Source organism: Alosa alosa, chromosome 2 (assembly GCF_017589495.1).
Source record: "Alosa alosa isolate M-15738 ecotype Scorff River chromosome 2, AALO_Geno_1.1, whole genome shotgun sequence".
Classification (NCBI taxonomy): domain Eukaryota; kingdom Metazoa; phylum Chordata; class Actinopteri; order Clupeiformes; family Clupeidae; genus Alosa; species Alosa alosa.
In genome coordinates, this window is record NC_063190.1 from 14,008,646 (window position 1) to 14,026,535 (window position 17,890).

The 17,890-nt window shown below is 43.5% G+C and overlaps 1 protein-coding gene across 3 annotated transcripts; it reads left to right on the forward strand.

Annotated features, from left to right (window-relative positions):
* Window positions 1–1,449: 1,449 nt before the first annotated feature.
* Window positions 1,450–15,427, forward strand: cdc42ep2 (CDC42 effector protein (Rho GTPase binding) 2). Of its 3 annotated transcripts, none has more exons than XM_048269255.1 (2): window positions 1,450–1,673; window positions 11,035–15,427. In XM_048269255.1, the coding sequence occupies exon 2, from the start codon at window positions 11,567–11,569 to the stop codon at window positions 12,350–12,352; it is 786 nt and encodes a 261-aa protein (XP_048125212.1). In that variant the 5' UTR covers window positions 1,450–1,673; window positions 11,035–11,566; the 3' UTR covers window positions 12,353–15,427. The 3 variants fall into 3 exon arrangements, with proteins under 3 accessions (XP_048125212.1, XP_048125227.1, XP_048125219.1); XM_048269270.1 differs by lacking the exon at window positions 1,450–1,673 and adding an exon at window positions 4,342–5,158; XM_048269262.1 differs by lacking the exon at window positions 1,450–1,673 and adding an exon at window positions 5,404–5,630.
* Window positions 15,428–17,890: the final 2,463 nt, after the last annotated feature.

Below are 17,890 nucleotides of genomic sequence, written 5' to 3' on the forward strand. Positions count from 1 at the left end.
ACTGACCGGACGAGGACTGCCCGATTGTGCTTTTAAACTACCATGCAGCAAATCGGCAGCATAGGCCAATTGAAATTGGCATGAGAATAGCACAGTTGATATGTAGCCTAGGCCTAATTTATCGATCATAGACCTAGAGTCTTATAATGTCTAGTACCATGCATCACTCATTATGATGAACCATCAGAGTGCCCTTGGGCCTTCTTTAGAATGCCTATATTAATCAAGAATAGACTGTTACATTTTTAGCTACGCATATATCCTTCCATCCATAGACTTTGGCGTAGGCCTGCTGTAACAAGACACCTTTCACAATGCAATAGTTTTATCTAAGCGAGGGGGTCTGAGTGTCGCGATAAGGGGCTTCATAATCAATTGTCGTGCTAATCCCCCGTCAGACGGTCGTTAAACCCTGGCGGCCTTAATTCCACCCACAGCCGCAGATTTAAATGATGCATGTTAATGACAGTCTCCCAGTGTCCATTTGTTTTGTCTCTGCTTCAGAATGTGGGAGGATTGTTTGGTGCGTGTGTGCGCGCGCGTGCCCGTCAGCTCATTTTACTCATCAAATAGGGGCTGAATAGCCATATTTGAGAGTACTTCGTAAAAAAGGAGTAATGGGTGGAGGAAGAGAAAAATTCGAGGGGAGGATTGTTTTGATATTTGCTCTTGCTTTTTGTTGGTGGATCTCTCTCTCTGCCTCTTCCACCACATTTCAGTGCTTCTGTAGGCATTTCTTAACTTGGCTTGGACCAACTTTAGTGTTGCCTAAGTTCTGGGAAATTTCCCAAGTAAATCAATAACCCAGATATGGTTACAGGTCGTTGTTTTGGTTATCAAAAGGCGTAGGCCTACTGTACCGCTGCCTCTCAATTAGACTTCCCGTCATACTCTATCGTAATTTTACGGAGGACAGTCTAGACTGTCCATTTCTTGTGAATACTTACATACTTTGATAACTTAGTATGTTTATTAATTGGACCACCCCCCTCCCTGTCTCATGTGAGAGCCTAATTAAATGGCAAATGTATAAATCCAAGAAGTAGTCGCCTAATTAAATTAAAGCGCAGAGGCGTAATTTGAGGGTGAGAAAGCCTTTGATCCAAAGACAAGTGACGTTTTTTTTCCTGTCGAGTTAGCCTAAGCTACCTAATTAATCTCAGTATTGTATGCGTTTCATGAGCCATCATCCTGTTCTGACCTTTAACACTTTCTTGGCAGGTGTCATGTTAGGTAGCCTAAGATATGACCTAATTGGTGTGAAGAATTAATTCTAACGGCTGTTTTACCTCGGGAACTCACCACATTCACGCCTGTAAAGACAACAATTTATCCAGTGTCCCGGGTAGCTTGGCAACATGCCGCCTTGTATATTGGGGCAAGTTTAAAATGGAGAGGCAAAGTCCCCACCCTGATCCCTCGCAGAGCGCAGCATTAGTCTACACTTAACAATAGCCCAGATACCCCAGCGACCGTTACACCGCACGTACATAGTCAGGAGAGTCGCTCTAACTGGGATCTCGGAGGTTGGGCAACACGCTCCCTCGAAACGAATTATTGGCACCGAATAGATTGACCGATTTTACCGATGCCATTCGACTTCTCAATGAAATTACAAGGATATTTCGGCGATGAACATGTCAAGAACATAGCGCTTATGGACACAAGATTCTGTAAGTCGAGTTAGGCTATTTTGTTGGTAATCTTAGTTGCTGTGATCACACTGCGCTGCTTGTTTAGCCTAACTTTTGCGCATTATGTCATTTTAAGTAGCATGACAACAGCATAACTTCTTAAACTAGTCCAGCAGTCACAAACCATTACACTGGATCGAATAAGATTGTAACATGGTTTATGATGATGATTAGGTATCTAGAAGTGCATTGGTCTAATTACAAAATGATTAATGTTTGTTTGTTTTTTACTATGTGATGTAGTTGATGTAAACTTATTGTAGCAAACCGATGACCCATGAGACTAATCCTTCCATAGGCTATACTGTAGAAAGAGAGACATAGATAGCTTGCTGTTGCGCAACACTTTAGCCTACTGAAACGAGCTTGTCACGCGCTTCTACAGCTATTCAGATGTCTGGTTTGTTGGTTAGTTACTCTTTTTTAATTGCATATATGTTTTACATTGTATTGTATTACATCAACATACGGATCTGCTGTATTTGAGAGGTAAATTCTACCACGTTATTAGTAGTGCGTGTAACAGAAGTCTGTGAGGTTTAAAAAGAATTCCTGGTTCAGCATGTTCTGGAATGCTTTTATATGCTGATATTCAAAGCGGGTCCGCTCGGGGAAGTAGGATGGAGTTGAGTCAGCAACACAGTCGATGCATCAGGGAGGGCAGCGCCGTCAGATGCAGGCTGAAACACAGGGCAGGGCTTCTGATTGGTCGTTGAGGGGAGCAGGTGGCTTTGTTTATCCAGGTTACCTCACTTGGACCCCCGTGCGTTACTTTCATCAAAATTTTATTTTAAATACGGCCACGGACTGTAGGCCTAGTTAGTGTTAAGGACTGTAGTATTTAGAGTATACCCCCCCGTCTCTGATTTTGTGTGTGTGTGTGTGTGTGTGAGTGAGTGAGAGTGTGTGTGTGTGAGAGAGAGAGTGCATTTGCATGCTCCTGGTAAATCTTTATAATACAATAGAGGGTTCCTTCTAACATTTTGTCTTACCTTTACTTTGAGTATGCTTTTTAAAATTAAAACATCTGGACTGTATTTGAAGTTGTGCAGGAAAGAAAAAACACAATAATACTTGGCCCAGGTCCTGAACAGCACTCCTACACACACACACACACACACCAGAAGAGTGAGAGAAAAACTCAAAGTATGCCTTACTCTAATCCTACACCCAAGCCTCTCTACCAAATATGTATTTTCACACACTGCTTTGGAGCGTCAGGTTTGTTTTCGCAGATCATAGTGAATTCCTTGCAGGAAAAAACAGCAGAGGAATGTGTAACTGGGCTGGACTAGAGTGCAGACGTCCTATCAGGAGTGTATCAGAGCCTTTTTGGGGAGGAAATTAAAGCGTGATCTAATGACTAATTGAATCTAGGCCCAAATGTCCATCAGAGGGGAATCAGATCCAAGCAGCTGAAACAGAGCCAGATCTGGTTCTCTTGGACTCTGCATCTCTGTATTCCACATGTTGGGTGTTGTCTGTTTAAATAACTGAATAACTGACAATACTTTCTCTCTTAGGTCACAGAGTGATTTAAGGAGAGCACAGCAGCCTTTACGTCTAGTAAAACATCTAGTGTTAGGTCATATTATTGGCAACTCTTTCCATACATATGTTTTCCATTATGCATACTGTTTAACACAGGTTGTGGATGTTCCACAGCAAATAGTGCTGGTTAAATTGTGGCACCTTTACTGTGCAGGACTTTTTTTGTCCATATGTCTGCGCGCTCTTCTCTGTTGAGTTCTGCTTATGGCTTACTTGTGGTTTATCCTGAGAACTCTGAGTATTGAAGAGGATTTTATGTTAAAAAAAAAAAGGATGAGAAACCCTATGTCTTCCATATTTTATGCTGTTTTGTCATTTGGCCTTTAAGAGTTAGTTAGACCCACCTCTTACTGTCTCTGGTATAGAGTAATTTCAAACTGACTGTTTGGACAGCGCTGTGAATCACATGTGAGACCAGACGGTTTCTGCTTCACTGCATGGGCAAGATTCATTCATGCTGGGAGATAACCCGACACTTAGCGTTTTATGAAAGAAAGATGAGATCCTGAAAGCCAAGATGAAACTCCTTACTGTGAAGTGATTTAGGAGACAGCAAGACACACTTTTATATATTTGAACTGACAGAATACTTAAGATCCTCTTTGACATGGAAACCTCTTTTAGAAAGCAGACCATACCAGGCAGAACTGAATCCTACTATCTGATAAGTGTGTGTGTGTATATATATATATATATATATATATATATATATATATATATATATATATATAAAGGGCTCTGTATACAGATGTATTCATTTTGCCTCAATAATCCAAGACGGAGACCTAATGCCTAAAGACGGGATCAGGCACTGTGTGCAATTTGGACTGCATGAGTGATAAGGGTCCCTGTAATGAGGATGGAATTTGAGCGTCTGTGGAGCCATATGGGGGTGACTTTGATCCCGGCCCCCGTCCTGTCCCCCTGTTTGATGTGCTGATGGGGGGACTGTGTGACATGTTTCTCTGATGACACCAAATTGTTGTCCTGGGGAAATCTAAATCACCAAATAATCAGTTCATTTCTCTCCTTTTTTTCATTTTCTTTTCTCCTTCTCTAATTTGTATGTCTTCACCCCATCTGTTATGTTCACCCCTTCTTCTTCTCTCTCTCGCTCTCTCTCTCTATCGCTCTCTCTCTCTCTATATATATATATCGCTCTCTCTATCTTATCTGGTCTCTTCTTTTCACCTTGCCCTACTAAAATTCACCATTTTCAAAAGCTCTTGAAAGGGTTATCTTGTTTCACTGGTGTGGGCTGGTTGCTAAATGAAATATTCAAGTCTGAGGGACTGAGTTTGTGAGCCATTTCCAGGAGGGTCACCGGCAGACCAGCAGACTCACTGAGGCCCTTGTCTTGTCTTTCCTCTGGCTCCAGTTCTCATGGGTCTAAGTGGAGGAGCTGTGACCAGCAGACAGTGAGAGCAGTCAGGCAGGGCAAGGTTAAGCATCAAGCTTGGCTTGGGGCCAGTGCCTGGGTGTTTCTCCCTTTGGGCTGCCTTACATTGTTAATCATGGGAGAACTGGCGTTCCAGTACAACAGTTTCCTTCCTGATAAAGAGAAAGAACAGAAAGAAAAGAAGTTCTGTTAGATACTGAGTGAGATCTCTTTCTCTGTGTGTGTGTGTGTGTGTGTGTGTGTAGGATAGAGAGATGGTGGTAGTGAAACTGTGAGGGTGATGGAGAAGAGATGTGGTTATCTGTTTCCGATGGGTGTGTTAAGAACTATTAAAAAGTGAGTAAGCGCATGCTTCTCTGCGTGCGTCTGCGTGTGCGCCTCCCTTCGCTAAAACGGATTTGACCCGCTGGAATTTCCAGCAGTAAGGAAGAAGTGTGACATTCAGTTATAGCTCACAGAAAACCCTGGTCTGGATTTCGGGCCAGGGCCAGAGACGGGCCAAAGGCAGTGTAACGTAAGTATATATATCTCTAACTGATATCACTCCATTTAATGTTTTATTTCACCGAAAGGTGGGCTTGTAAATGGATGTTAATTCCTTTCTATTTTATGACGGCGATCAGTGATGTCTCTGGCTGGCAACTGTCGGCGAAATCCAGCTCCTTGCTTTTCACGACTGTCCAATTGAATGCGGTGCTCTGGTAGCCTATTGCGGAACACGTTTCTGCGTGAGAGCGAGAGGCTTGTCCCATGCGCCTCTCTGGTTCTACAGTATCAGCAAATGCTTACTGTATAGCACACGGTATCAGGTGGACAGGTTATTTATATGGCGCCGGAACCTAAGCATTACTTTGCGCAGTGAACTCCTGACACTGCTTAAGTCATCAGTCCCAAACTGCACTGTCCTACATAAGTGGATTTCTTGCTGTTGAAGAATATCATACAGTCGACTAGGAACTGTCACGAGTGGCGATAGGATTTTCAAGGTAATAACCAGTTGTTGTTTAGCGGGTTAAGATGACAGTGTGTTTCTTATAGTCTACATTGCGTAAGGTTGTAGGAGCTATGTTGAATGTCTGTAGATAAATTGAGTCTGTGACTTCCAATGCAGAGAGCGCACGTTTAAACATTATATTTTAAGAATATGATTTGTATTGCTGACAAGTCATATCCACTTTCCATGTAGCGGGTGAACGATTTTTATTATAGCCCGTTACACAGTGTTTATTGAAAACTTTGTAGACTATATGTGATTCTGGCAGACTGTGTGTTGATGGTCAGTTTGGGTACAAAACTCACTGGCCTCTGGTTTTCTGTGATCTGCAATTCCCTTGAGTTGACCTGTTTCACAATGGTCCTGACAAACTCCGCATTAGACTAGAATTTCTAACTGTTTACTATGGGTTTCTCTTATGCTATCGGTGACGTTCTTTGAACTATGGATGTGAACGATTATTTAGCAAGTAAATTCAGCCTTCTTCTTGGACACATTGCCAGTTCATCCCAACACAGAATAGGTGGATTATGTCACAGGGAGGTTACCGGAGTGTATTAAATTCACAGACACTCACAGATACTCAGAAAACAATAACTACCAGAAAACAAAACAAAAAATGAAAACTTTTCCCCACGCCCCTGACTTATGATGAAGAAAATCATTTCGCCTCGCTTTCAGTGGAAGTTCAGTGGTGACAGTGCCAGTATTGTTTGCGGGCTACCGGCCCGCTGTCATCAGTGCGCGCGGAGCCAAACAATGCACTTCTCAACTCTCACAGCTTCCATTGTGTGCACTCTGAATCGGTATGAGACCGCAAAAAATGTTGTGACAGTATGTTCCATGTATTATCTAACAAACGAACCTGCTTTCCGAGGCCCGGTCATTGTGCATCCATTTGGCAACTACGTTATTTACGCTTCCTCTACTTTAACAACGTGGTGCAATAGTCAGCGAATGTGTGTCTAATCTTGTTTTACTGTTGAAGAAAGATTAATTGAAATGAAAACAATTTTCGGCCCAATGTTGAATGTGTTTGCTTTATGATGGTAGTGATCCATGGAGCTCATGAAAGACGTTTTGTTGCCTGCACTTGTATTGGCATCTATTATGGCAGTTCAGTTCTCTTTAAAATTACTTTTGGTCCTGGGTGTTTTCCCAGTTTGAGCCTGAAAACTGAAACAAACCTAAACACTTTGGACACCAAGGTGTGGGTTGCCAATGACAGGATATGAGTCACTGTGTCCTGATGCTGTAGAATTCCCTAAGCCGGTTTCTGAGAAATAGACTTACTCTGATGAACTAGCAGTGCTGATTCCTTACTCTACCATGACCTCCACGCCCACATGTATTTGTGTTGTTTGCATTTCAAAAATCATCTGTGTATAGTAATAAGAGGAATGATGGGGGGAGGGGGGGCTGTGTCCTACCCCTAAAGACCTGCATGCCACAAGATTTCTGTGATATATCAGTCACAAGTAGTTAATTCCTCCGGCTTAATTTCAGTCTACATTTTTGGTGGCTTGTTGAGCTGAGATGTGGCATCAGTGTTGACCAAGTGGATTTTTGGGGCATTGAAATCCTTTTGGAGTATTTGGGTCATTGGATTCTGGTTTGTCCAGATCCTGAGGCTTTGTGGCGGTGGGACCGGTGGTGGCCTGGTGTAGTCACAGCTGCTCTGGCAAGAAGCTTTGTGCCTGATCTGATCACATGGAAGTGGAAAAAGTAACAAAAGGGTAGCACATCATGTCTCAGGCTATGGGCAACATTGTAACCTCTGTATGACCTTGATGTTGTTTGAACTGTCCGTCAAAGTAGCATGTTCACTACAAGTGAAGCAGTGGAAATTATGAGAAATACTTTGTGTGAGTATGTTTGAATCCTTGGCAGATTTCTACTGTGCCTCATGATAAAAAAGTACATGTTGTCACCCAGCCCTGAATTCTGTTGACTCAAGATTAGATTGACCGTTGGCCTTGACACAGATAGTCAAACCGTAACACCAGCAGACCCTCAGTGGACCGACTGACTACTTTTTGGATGTAGATTTAGGAAACACAAACCAAATAACAATAGATGTTTTCCCTCGAAGCCACTCATTTCGAGAGCACGTGTCCATTTGGTGGTTTGGCCCAGTAAATCTCTTTTGAAATGGTCTCTGCCTTTGTCATGAACACAGTGTCTGAAAGCATTTCCCCCAGTGACGATAATCTGCTTAAAGTCTGGATAACCACCTATCCAGTAATATTTACTTTGGTACCTTTTTAGGTGGCCCTCGATAATGATAATTTTGATATTGCGTCTGCTTTTCAGTCTATTGGTCTATAAACGGGATTTGGCCTATATTTCTCAGACCATTATAGAGATTGACATAAACAGACCACTAAAGAAAGAGAGAATGAAAGAGAGAACATTTAAAACATGGATAGAAAAAGCTTAAAGGGGAGAACAGAGTTGGGAAGCATTCAGACTTGTCTAAGTGTAACAGAGAGTCACTCAAAGTGTAACAGAGAGGGGCATATAGAGCATTATGGGAAAATCTAGTCAGTGAGGAATAGAAGACTGGGAGGCTCATAGAAGACAACAACAGCAACAGTTGAAGCAATGGTCAGAGAAAGAGAGTTTGAACAAAAAGGTTGGGAATGGGGGGGGTTGCCGCTGAGAGTAATGGTCCCTCTCATTCTCCTGTTGTTGTCCTGCTCATTATCTAAATCATCATTATCTACACAGTCCAGTGAGTCTGCACACTCATGCTCTCTCTTGCTCGCTCACTTTCTCTCCAAACACTTGTGTGCTCTCAGAGAGACATCCAACAGAGGACACTTGATCACACACACACACACACAGATTTAAACAGAACACACACACGCTCACACAGCCACAAGTGTGTGCACACACATAAACACACACAGTCAAACACACACTTAACTACACACTTCATTGCTACTCAATAGAAAACATAAACACACTAGCACTTAATATGTGTAATACCCTTACACACATACACACACACACACACACACATATACATACACTCACTGCACATACCAAGTGATGCACATGATCAAAGCTCAGATATGCTCACACTCACAGACACACACACACACACACACATTTCTCTGTCTCTTAATCAGCAGTGTTCTGAGAGTGTCATCTGATTTTTCGCTCTTGCTCACACAGCTCTTACTAAGCACAATACTTCATTAGTCACAGTCATGGGCTGCTTACATGCCAGCCATCCCTGGAAAAACCCAAACAACCAGGCTTGATCGGGCAGATAATCAGTTTCAGCAACAATATAATTTCCTTTATTTATAATCTTTAGACAAACTATACCATTATCTCAAAATATTACCCTAGTCTGCTAAATGTTAGCAGTAATTTATGATGAGAACATCCATTTTGATTGTTGCCCCAGAACTTATCTGTGAAATTGAGATGTTTTTGTCTTGTGTGTGTTTGTGTGTGTGTGTATGAGTGAGACTATGGGTGTTTTGTCTACTGATTATGTTGCGTTGGATACTGTTGATTGTCACCTGTTTAAATACCTTGTGTTTAAACTCCAGATCTTTTCACATTGTTTGTGTGTGTGTGTGTGTGTGTGTGTGTGTGTGAGAGAACATTACCCCCCCACACACACACACACCCACACACACACAATCCCTCACAATAAACTGTAGTATCACCAAAATCTTTCCCACACAAACTCACCCTATGCAGTAGTGGAACATTCCAGGAGCATTCTCTCTTTCACACACACTCACTCTGTGTGTGTGTGTGTGTGTGTGTGTGTGTGTGTGTGTGTGTGTGTGTGTATAGCTACTTCGGCTCACAAGTCTGTGTTGTGCATTATGTAATTCTTGAGTATTGTGTGGTGGCTGTTTTGGCCGCGGCCCATGTAATGCACAGTAGCTGACAGTGACAGGTTGTCATAGTGACGTTAAGGAAAGGCGCAGTAACATTTCCTTACATGTCCACATGCACACAGGTTCTCTCTCACGCTCTTTGTATTGCTCATCCACACACACACACTGACACACATGACTGTGTTCTATGCTTTTTTTTCTGTTTATATGCATTGGTGGCTGAAGTGCATTTGGAAAAGGTCTTGTCTTTTTCGATTTAATAGCCACAGCAATAACTCCTGTAACTTGAGAGGTGTGAGTCATTGTAATATCAGATGCATGTTAGCTATTTACAGTTGTTTAACCTGAACTTCACCTCTTGGTATGCTGCTTCACACATAGTTCTCTCTCTCTCTTTCTCTCTCTCTCTCTCAAACTCACACACACACACACACACACAAAGTATCATATAAGTGTTCTATCTGTCTCTCTGTTTATAGAAGGATTGGTGGTACACTTATACCAAGTGACAGTGCAACCAGTGTCTACTTTCAACTTGTTGACCTGTTCAGAAAAACTTGACTTGTTCATAGTCATCACTCTCATTATCAGAATAATTGAAACATAATAAATTACATTATATAGCTGACTTTGTTTTCAGCAGCCCAAACTAAGTCAATTATACTGCTGACTTATATATTAAAATGTATTGAGGCTGCAACAGTTCCACCCAACAGGACACACTCACATTTTCCCATGGTGCACTGCAGTGTTTCCCATACAGTGACTTATTTGTGGCGGCCCACCACAATATCAACACTGACCACCACACAATGATTTTCCAGGTTGTACTGAAATGTGCTTAAATCTGGTTAGCATCATAACCACACTGTGCTAATTGTTAAAAACTGTTGCATTCAAGTTAATTCTGCAAACCAACCACCACAAATGGAATTCAATTCTGTGGGAAACACTGCACTGCCAACAACAAAACTCTTTAACTTCCTGCCTGCTAATTGCATAATCAAAATTTTGATTTATTTGTCTTCTTCTTTGCTTACTAAAACTTGTTTGTGTGGCATTTCTCTCACAGAGATACACACACACACTTACAGAAAATGGCTTTCCAGAACATCTGTGTGTGTGTGAAAGAGAGTGAGAGACCAAAGGAATGAGAAAGAGAGAGAGTGTGTGTGTGTGTGTCTGTGTATTTCTTAGTGTCTTTGAGATATCATCTCATTCTGTTCACTTAATAGAGTAGAACATTATGTAAAGGGGTCAAAGATGTTTACGTCCAAGACATTGTTGTCTGTGTCGTCTTGTGATGGCTTGAAATATATACATTTCTTTTCTTGTTTGTCTTTGGAACTGGCTGGGAGCCCTCAAGTTGTAAATAAAGCCAATGACCCCCCAATAGGGAGGAAATGGCCCTTCCACTATTTATAGTCTGTGTCTTCCTTAGTGCATAAGCAGCACCAGCAGAGAAGTATTTTAAGTGTTCATCTCTGACTCTTCCTCTCTCTTTCCTTTTCTCTCTGTCCACCTTTGCAGGGCGAGGGTGTTGACGCAGTGTCCAGTCAGCTGACAGCGGTGGGAAAGTCATCTCAGAGACGTTGGTGACGACGGCACCATCTTTGAAGCCGCGCCGTGGAACAACAGGAAGGGACGTGTCGGAAGGGATTTGTGTAGAATAAAACAGCGTGTGCACATTTTCGTGTTGGACTGCATTGTTTGTGGAAGTGTTGTTGCACCGCCAGGGCAATTGAACTTTAGACCTTCGGAGTTGGTCGGATTCTGAAAACAGCAAAACCCCTTCCCCTGCTGTTGGAAACTGAGAAAAACTCCAAGCTCCTTTTGTCTGTCTGTCCTGCTGTCTCTATCCTTAAAGTTCTCTGACCTACCTGCTTGCTGGTCTCGCTCCTCTCTGTAGTTCCTCTCTTCCTTTCCTTTCTTTGGCCCGTGTTGTTTTTCTCCCTCTCTGACTCTCTCTCTCCCTCTCTTTCTCTCTCTCGCTCCCCCTCTCTTCTCGCTCACCCTGTTGCAAGACCTCGCTCTCTGCTGCCCCGGAGGGAAGGTTCCGGAGATGTCAGCCAAGGCCCCCATCTACCTAAAGCGCCGCAGCCGCAAGGGCAAGAAGGAGAAGCTGCGTGACCTCCTCTCCTCCGACATGATCAGCCCTCCGCTCGGAGACTTCCGCCACACCATCCACATCGGCAGTGGAGGCGGCGCCGATGACCTCTTCGGTGACCTCTCTTTCCTGCAGGGCAAGTTCCACCTGTTGCCCGGGCAACAGGGCCGCCACGCCCTGTCGCAGTACGCCGCGGGCGGCGACGAGTTCCAGTTCAGCCGCACGTCCAGCGTGAGCGGGCACCTGCCGTCGTCTGAGAGCTCACCGCTGCTCAAGAACGCGCTGTCCCTCCCGGTCATCGGCAGTGTGCAGGCACTCACTCTACCCGCCACTGTCTCCACCGCACCCCAGCCCCCTTCATCACCCCCACAGACCGCACCCCACTCCCCTCCTCTGCCCAACCAGGCCCCACCACCCAAGCCTCCCAGACTGCACTTGGAGGACCGCGCCCTGACGTCGTCGCCTCCGCCCCGCCCCACGCTGGCGTCCCCGGAGCGGACCACGTCCTCGCGCTTCAGCCCGACACGCTCCATCGAGGACGAGAGCTTCCCCGGTACCCCCGAGGAGGACACGGGGCTCCAGGACAGGCCGTACCTGTCCCACGCTGGCTCCCTGCTGTCCCTGCACCTGGACCTGGGGCCATCCATCCTGGACGAGGTGCTCCAGATCATGGACAGCCAGCACCTGGGGGGGCTCAATGGAGGCTGTATGTCGGGGGGCAGGCAGGAGATCTACACCTGAAGACAATATCCTCCACCCCCCATCTCACCCTTAACAAAAACACTTCCACACCTCCACCCCATTCCCTTTAACTCAATGGACTGCTGCAGCCACCCAAACCCCTTCAGTGCTCTCCTCCCACTCTCTCACCACACACACACACACACACACACACACACACACACACACACACACAAACACGCACACACGTGTTGTGTCCCAGCACTCCTCCACTCTATCGATATATCCATCAGTCTTCCCCATGGAAAGTATGTCCGAAGTGTTTTACAGTCTCCTATTCAAACTCTGGCCTGCTGAAACACTTGGATTGATGTGAGCATTAGTGTTTTTGTGCTCGCTCTCTCTCTCTTTCTCTCAGAGGAGGAGAGAATAGCGAGAGAAGCAGCTTTCCCAACTGCTGCTTATTATATTTCAGAGTGATTTATTTTCTTTCTTTTTTTGTCTCTCTCTTCTATGTTTTTTCAATGAGACTCTTCTGCTGACCTCTACACGCTGTGAAAGAAAAGACCCTAAAACAGCTGAGCTCCAACATGGCTGAGCTTCATGTCCTCCTTGCGCCCAGCGTCTCTGTATTTCTATTCCTTATTAAACAGAATGGACTGCTGGTCAGACTGGTGAAACATGAACTTGATAAGAATTGTGTGTGGGTATACTGAACTGACTTTTTAGACATGTTTTTTTCCTTTATACCTTGTATAGCAAAACCCCTCTGACTTTTCGAGAACGTTTTCAGTCCTGGAGGCAATCTGCGGTCTACAACCTTGGCCCGGATTCCTCAGCACAAAAACCTCTTTTCTTTTTTCTCTCTCTCTCTCTCTCTCTCTCTCTCTTTTTCTCGAAAGAGAAAATGCACAGCGGGAACAGTTGACCTTTTCCGAGTGGAGTGATGACTTCATCCTGAGTGTTGCGAGTGAGCCGGTGTGTGTGCGGACCCCCTCCCAGTCCCTCCGGGTGTCTCAGTCCAACACTGCAGTGTTTTTTTTTTTTACACAGAGCAAAGAAAAAAACACCAAGCTCCACGCACTGCACTATTCTGATACATTTTTACTGGAGTTGAAAAAATACGTATTCGACCAAATCAGAGTGAGTCTGAAACCTCCATTGAGTGAGACAGCCCTCTTTAAAAAGCAGATTGTTTTTGGTTGTTAGTCTGTTCAGTTTTCTGAGGCCTGACTTTTGGATAGTTGAGGGTGGAGGGGGGCCCTTCAGGGTTGTCTGAGTTTGCGCTGTTCTCTCCTGGGTGTGTTTTGGGAGCTGCAGCTGTGCCGCTGCCCTCTCCCCTTCTCTCTGTCTGTCTCTGGTCGAGGTCCAAGGGAGCATGGAAGTTGCGCTAGTGTGTTAGCACTGGCCGGCCACCTGCACCTACCTCTTCAGGGGCCTCATCTCTTGTCATGGTGGTTGGAAGAGCCACGGGTTTCATGGACATGTGGTTGAACTAAGGAGAATCACAACAAATGTGAAAGGAAAAAAAAAAAATCTTTCTGAGAATTGACGTTAATGAGCATTATGTAAGCGCAATAAAGTTTGCTGTAGAGCAAAACACACATTAAGCTTTATGTTTGCAGTTATGATGGTTTTGAGAATAGAAGGTAGATCCACATTCACAGAGAAAGTTCATGCTGTTTTACAGTTCTTGCATTGATATTGTTTGTATTTTGCCTTCTTTGATTTTAATGTGAATTGTTTTTACCATAGGGGTCCGTGGAATTTTAAGTAGACCAAGAAGAGAGGATTTTTTTTAACTAAGCATGGGTACTTTGCACTTCAATTTCTGTAATATATAAACGTTGAATGTACAGTATACATAGACACTAATGGTAGATTATCAGACAAGCTTAATGAAATGAAACAGCACAAGAACTTTCCATTTAAGCAGGACCAATGGAGCAACATTAGAAAGGTTATTAATCAAAACCACTTTGTCTCGAAATTCACTGACATTAATCTCTGCCAATCCACAAATATAGACAAATCCTAAAAATAAGACTTCTTGTCCTGATACACATTGACACATGGTCCTGACATTATGTATAACCACTAATTTCACCTTATACCACTGTAATTTATACATATATTTGCTCTCATTAATCATCATGTCTAATATTTCAACACTTGAGGTGCTTTAACATAACTGTTAAAGAGGTATATTTGCATCACGTGCGGTGCAATCTGACAGCATATTGTTTTGAAGGAGATGTTCAGCTGTACTCTATTTGAATGTGACTTAGTAGTCACACAGATAAGCTGTGTATGTGTATAAATAGCTACTTGTCAGGATAACAGTGCATGTCACCTCATATGCTGAGAACACGATTAGATGCGGGAAGTTAAAGTTCTGGAGTTTTGTGATATCATTTTTGTGTGGGTGTGTGTGCGCGTGTGTGTGCGTGTGTGTGTGCGCGCGTGTGTGTATGTGTGCGTGGCTGACATGTTAGATAAGGTCTGTGCTGCTGGCAGAGCTCTCACTCCTGGCTCTCTCACACTGTCCACTCAGCCTGGTGTACTAGTTCAATGAGAGGTGCCTGGGATTTGAATGAGAACTTCAGTGCGTCTCCTTAACCTCCTCCTCTTCCATTGGAGCCAGTGGTGCCTATGAAGTCTTACATTTATCAAGTGGGAATAGACACTCATCATTAACTGTCACCGTGACTACACTACTTTCCTGTCTTGATCTCAACAACACTAAATAGAGTATCATCAATATAGACAGGACATTACAACCCTAACATGGATAAATATGTCTGTGTATGTGGCTTTTCCTGGCTTAATCTCAATGGACAGACACAAAATATCACTAAGTCTGATCACTTTAAATGCTAACGGTGGTTCTGTTTCAACTGGAAGGCCACTTTACACAGCTATGAATATGGATGCATTCACAGGAAACTTTGTAACATTTCAGTGTATTTTTCTACACTATTCTGGACATCAAGATGGACACAATCTTGCTGCTGCTGTGATGACTAGTTATGGTGTTACATGCTGGGATCGTTTGTGCACTTGGGTGAAAGGTGAAATATATGTTGACTCCTAGCTGTACATGATTATAAATAAATGTTCTTTTTTGTGTAGAAACACTGCATGCTGTGTCTATTTTTCTGTGTGCACTACAAGGACATGGTAGTCTGGCTAAAGACAGTTCAAGTTTCGATTACACTATAAAAACAACCAAGTGGAGAGAGATCATCAATCATCTACATACTTTTTCAAATTAGTGAATAGTTTATCTAGAGGACCCATTAGTATAAGATGTAGTATGTGTTGTTGATGTTGCTTGCTTTGCATTACCGCCTCAGTGTAATTACATGACAGATCCAACCACTGTCAGCCCAATATAATTTAGATTCCATTAGCATTGCCCATAACCCAATGGACCAGTCCCAGACCACAGTGAATACAGTGAATGTAGGGTGGGTAGAGGCAGGGGACTAGTGAAAAACAAAACTGTTTATTAGAAGGAGGGATTGTGTTAGAGGGAGATTTAGAACAACAATGCAGAGTTTTGCTCTAAATCTATTATGCTACCTGCATAAAAGCCCTACGAACACCAACATCCGCACCAAGGTGGGATGGGGGGACCAAATCTGTGGTGGGACCCCCAAATAGAATTTCAATACATTTCCTGCCATGAAAAATATGACTAAAAATCACAAGTCATTAGTTAAGTCAATCAATTAGGGTATTCCAAACTTTTGACAGACATAGGCATGGATGGATTTATGAACCCCTGCACACGGCACTTACGAAAAACGCAAAACGACCAGGACAAACCCCTCAGGGGTGCACCCTCTCTGGAACCATCACAAGGCTACTAATTTGTGCGTTATTTACATTTGATTACATTTCAGATGGTGGTGTTTGTTAGTTTCTTATAGTAGCCTACAGCGTTATTTTATTTCTTTCTTTTTCTATGTCCGTATATTGGGGCATTTTGGTCATATTTGAATATTGTGTCTATGGTGACTACAGCCCTGATCCGCACAGATAGCAATGGGTAAAAGCATAGCGTGCAGGCTAGTGTCTTTGAGCAACATAACTGCCTGTGCAAATGCTGTAAATCAAAAGCATTGTCAGAATTCTAAAATTCCCTCAGGATAAGTAAAAAGTAAAGTAAACTTTTTTCTGGTGTGATTAGATCCCAACCACATACTTAGAAAGATGTGTTTATTTGTCCTTCACATGACCATACACCATCAAAATCCATTTGAAGATGATGCCAAAACTGTTCTCTATAACAGCACGCCTCAGAGAGAGGCAAATTGCTGCATGTTGAGTGTGAGGATTAGGAAAGAAAAACAGGGAAAGTGTGTGTGGGGTTTTAGCGGGTATGTTTTTCAGAATGATGTGTTTGTTCATGAGGAGTAATGTGTGTGTGTGTGTGTGTGTGTGTGTGTGAGAGAGTGAGTGAGTGTGTGTGTATGTGTGTGACTGTGCGTGTGTGTGTGTGAATGTGAGTTTGAGTGTAAGTGTGTGCGTGTGTGTGTGTGTGTGTGTGTGTGTGTGTGTGTGCGTGTGTGTGTGTGAGTTTAAGTGTGTGTGTGTGTGTGTATTGTGTATACATGATGTATTTGTGTTTGCTCAGTGCTGCTGTGCCCCCCTCCACTCTGCTGAATAGCCCTGGGAATCGCTCCAAGCGGCTTTATTAACACAGGGACCTGAGCACACCCGCCCCGTGACCCTGCCAACCCCAGCTCCATGGGAATGCGCTTTGGGGGCAGTGGGAGGTGGGGCGTCTGAGGAGGCCTGGAGAGGGGACCGAGGAGAGAGAGAGACAGGGCTTGGGAGAGAGGGAGTTTGTTAAAATGTTGCTTTCATTCAAAAGCCCACTTCTCTTCCGTGGTAACTGTAGAGGTACTGGCTAAAGAACGCAGTGCAGGCGGTGGGCGGGGGGTGGGGGGTTGGTGGAGGGGGTTGTTTGAAGAAACTTCCAGAAGAACACTTACTGATCAGAATGTTTTGGTGATGATGTAAAAGAATGACTCACAAATCCATTATGCAGGTGTAGTGCAAAGGAAGTATTTTGCCATGTGGAAAACATTCCACATTCAACAGTCTTTTTTTTTTTCAAAAGTTATACTAGCTACTCAGTTATTTTACAAAGCTTTTATGTGAACCTGTTGTTTATCTATTCAATGTAAGAATAGATTGAGATTTTTCCCTGTGTGTATGTGCATCAATATACTCATCTGAAGTAGCCTACTAGATTCACTCATAGAAACCACACTCTTTAGAAAGGGGAGTGGTTAATTATGTAATCTTGATCCAAAACAGACCGAGGGACGTTTAGAAAGACCCTTTCCCCAAATGCACAATTGTGTTTTGTTTCTCTGTCTGTCTGCACTTCCCCACAAATGAGAGGCCTTAGTGGGCTGGGGTAGGTGAGCTCAAATGAGAAGGTTGACACACTCCCCTCACAGACTCTCACTCACTCTTCATGGGTGTAGTATGTACAATTTCATTATGCTTTTAGTTTTTTTTTTACGTTATGCAAAGGATGTTTTAAATGTATGTTATGCCAGGAAGAATGAGTCTTAAAGC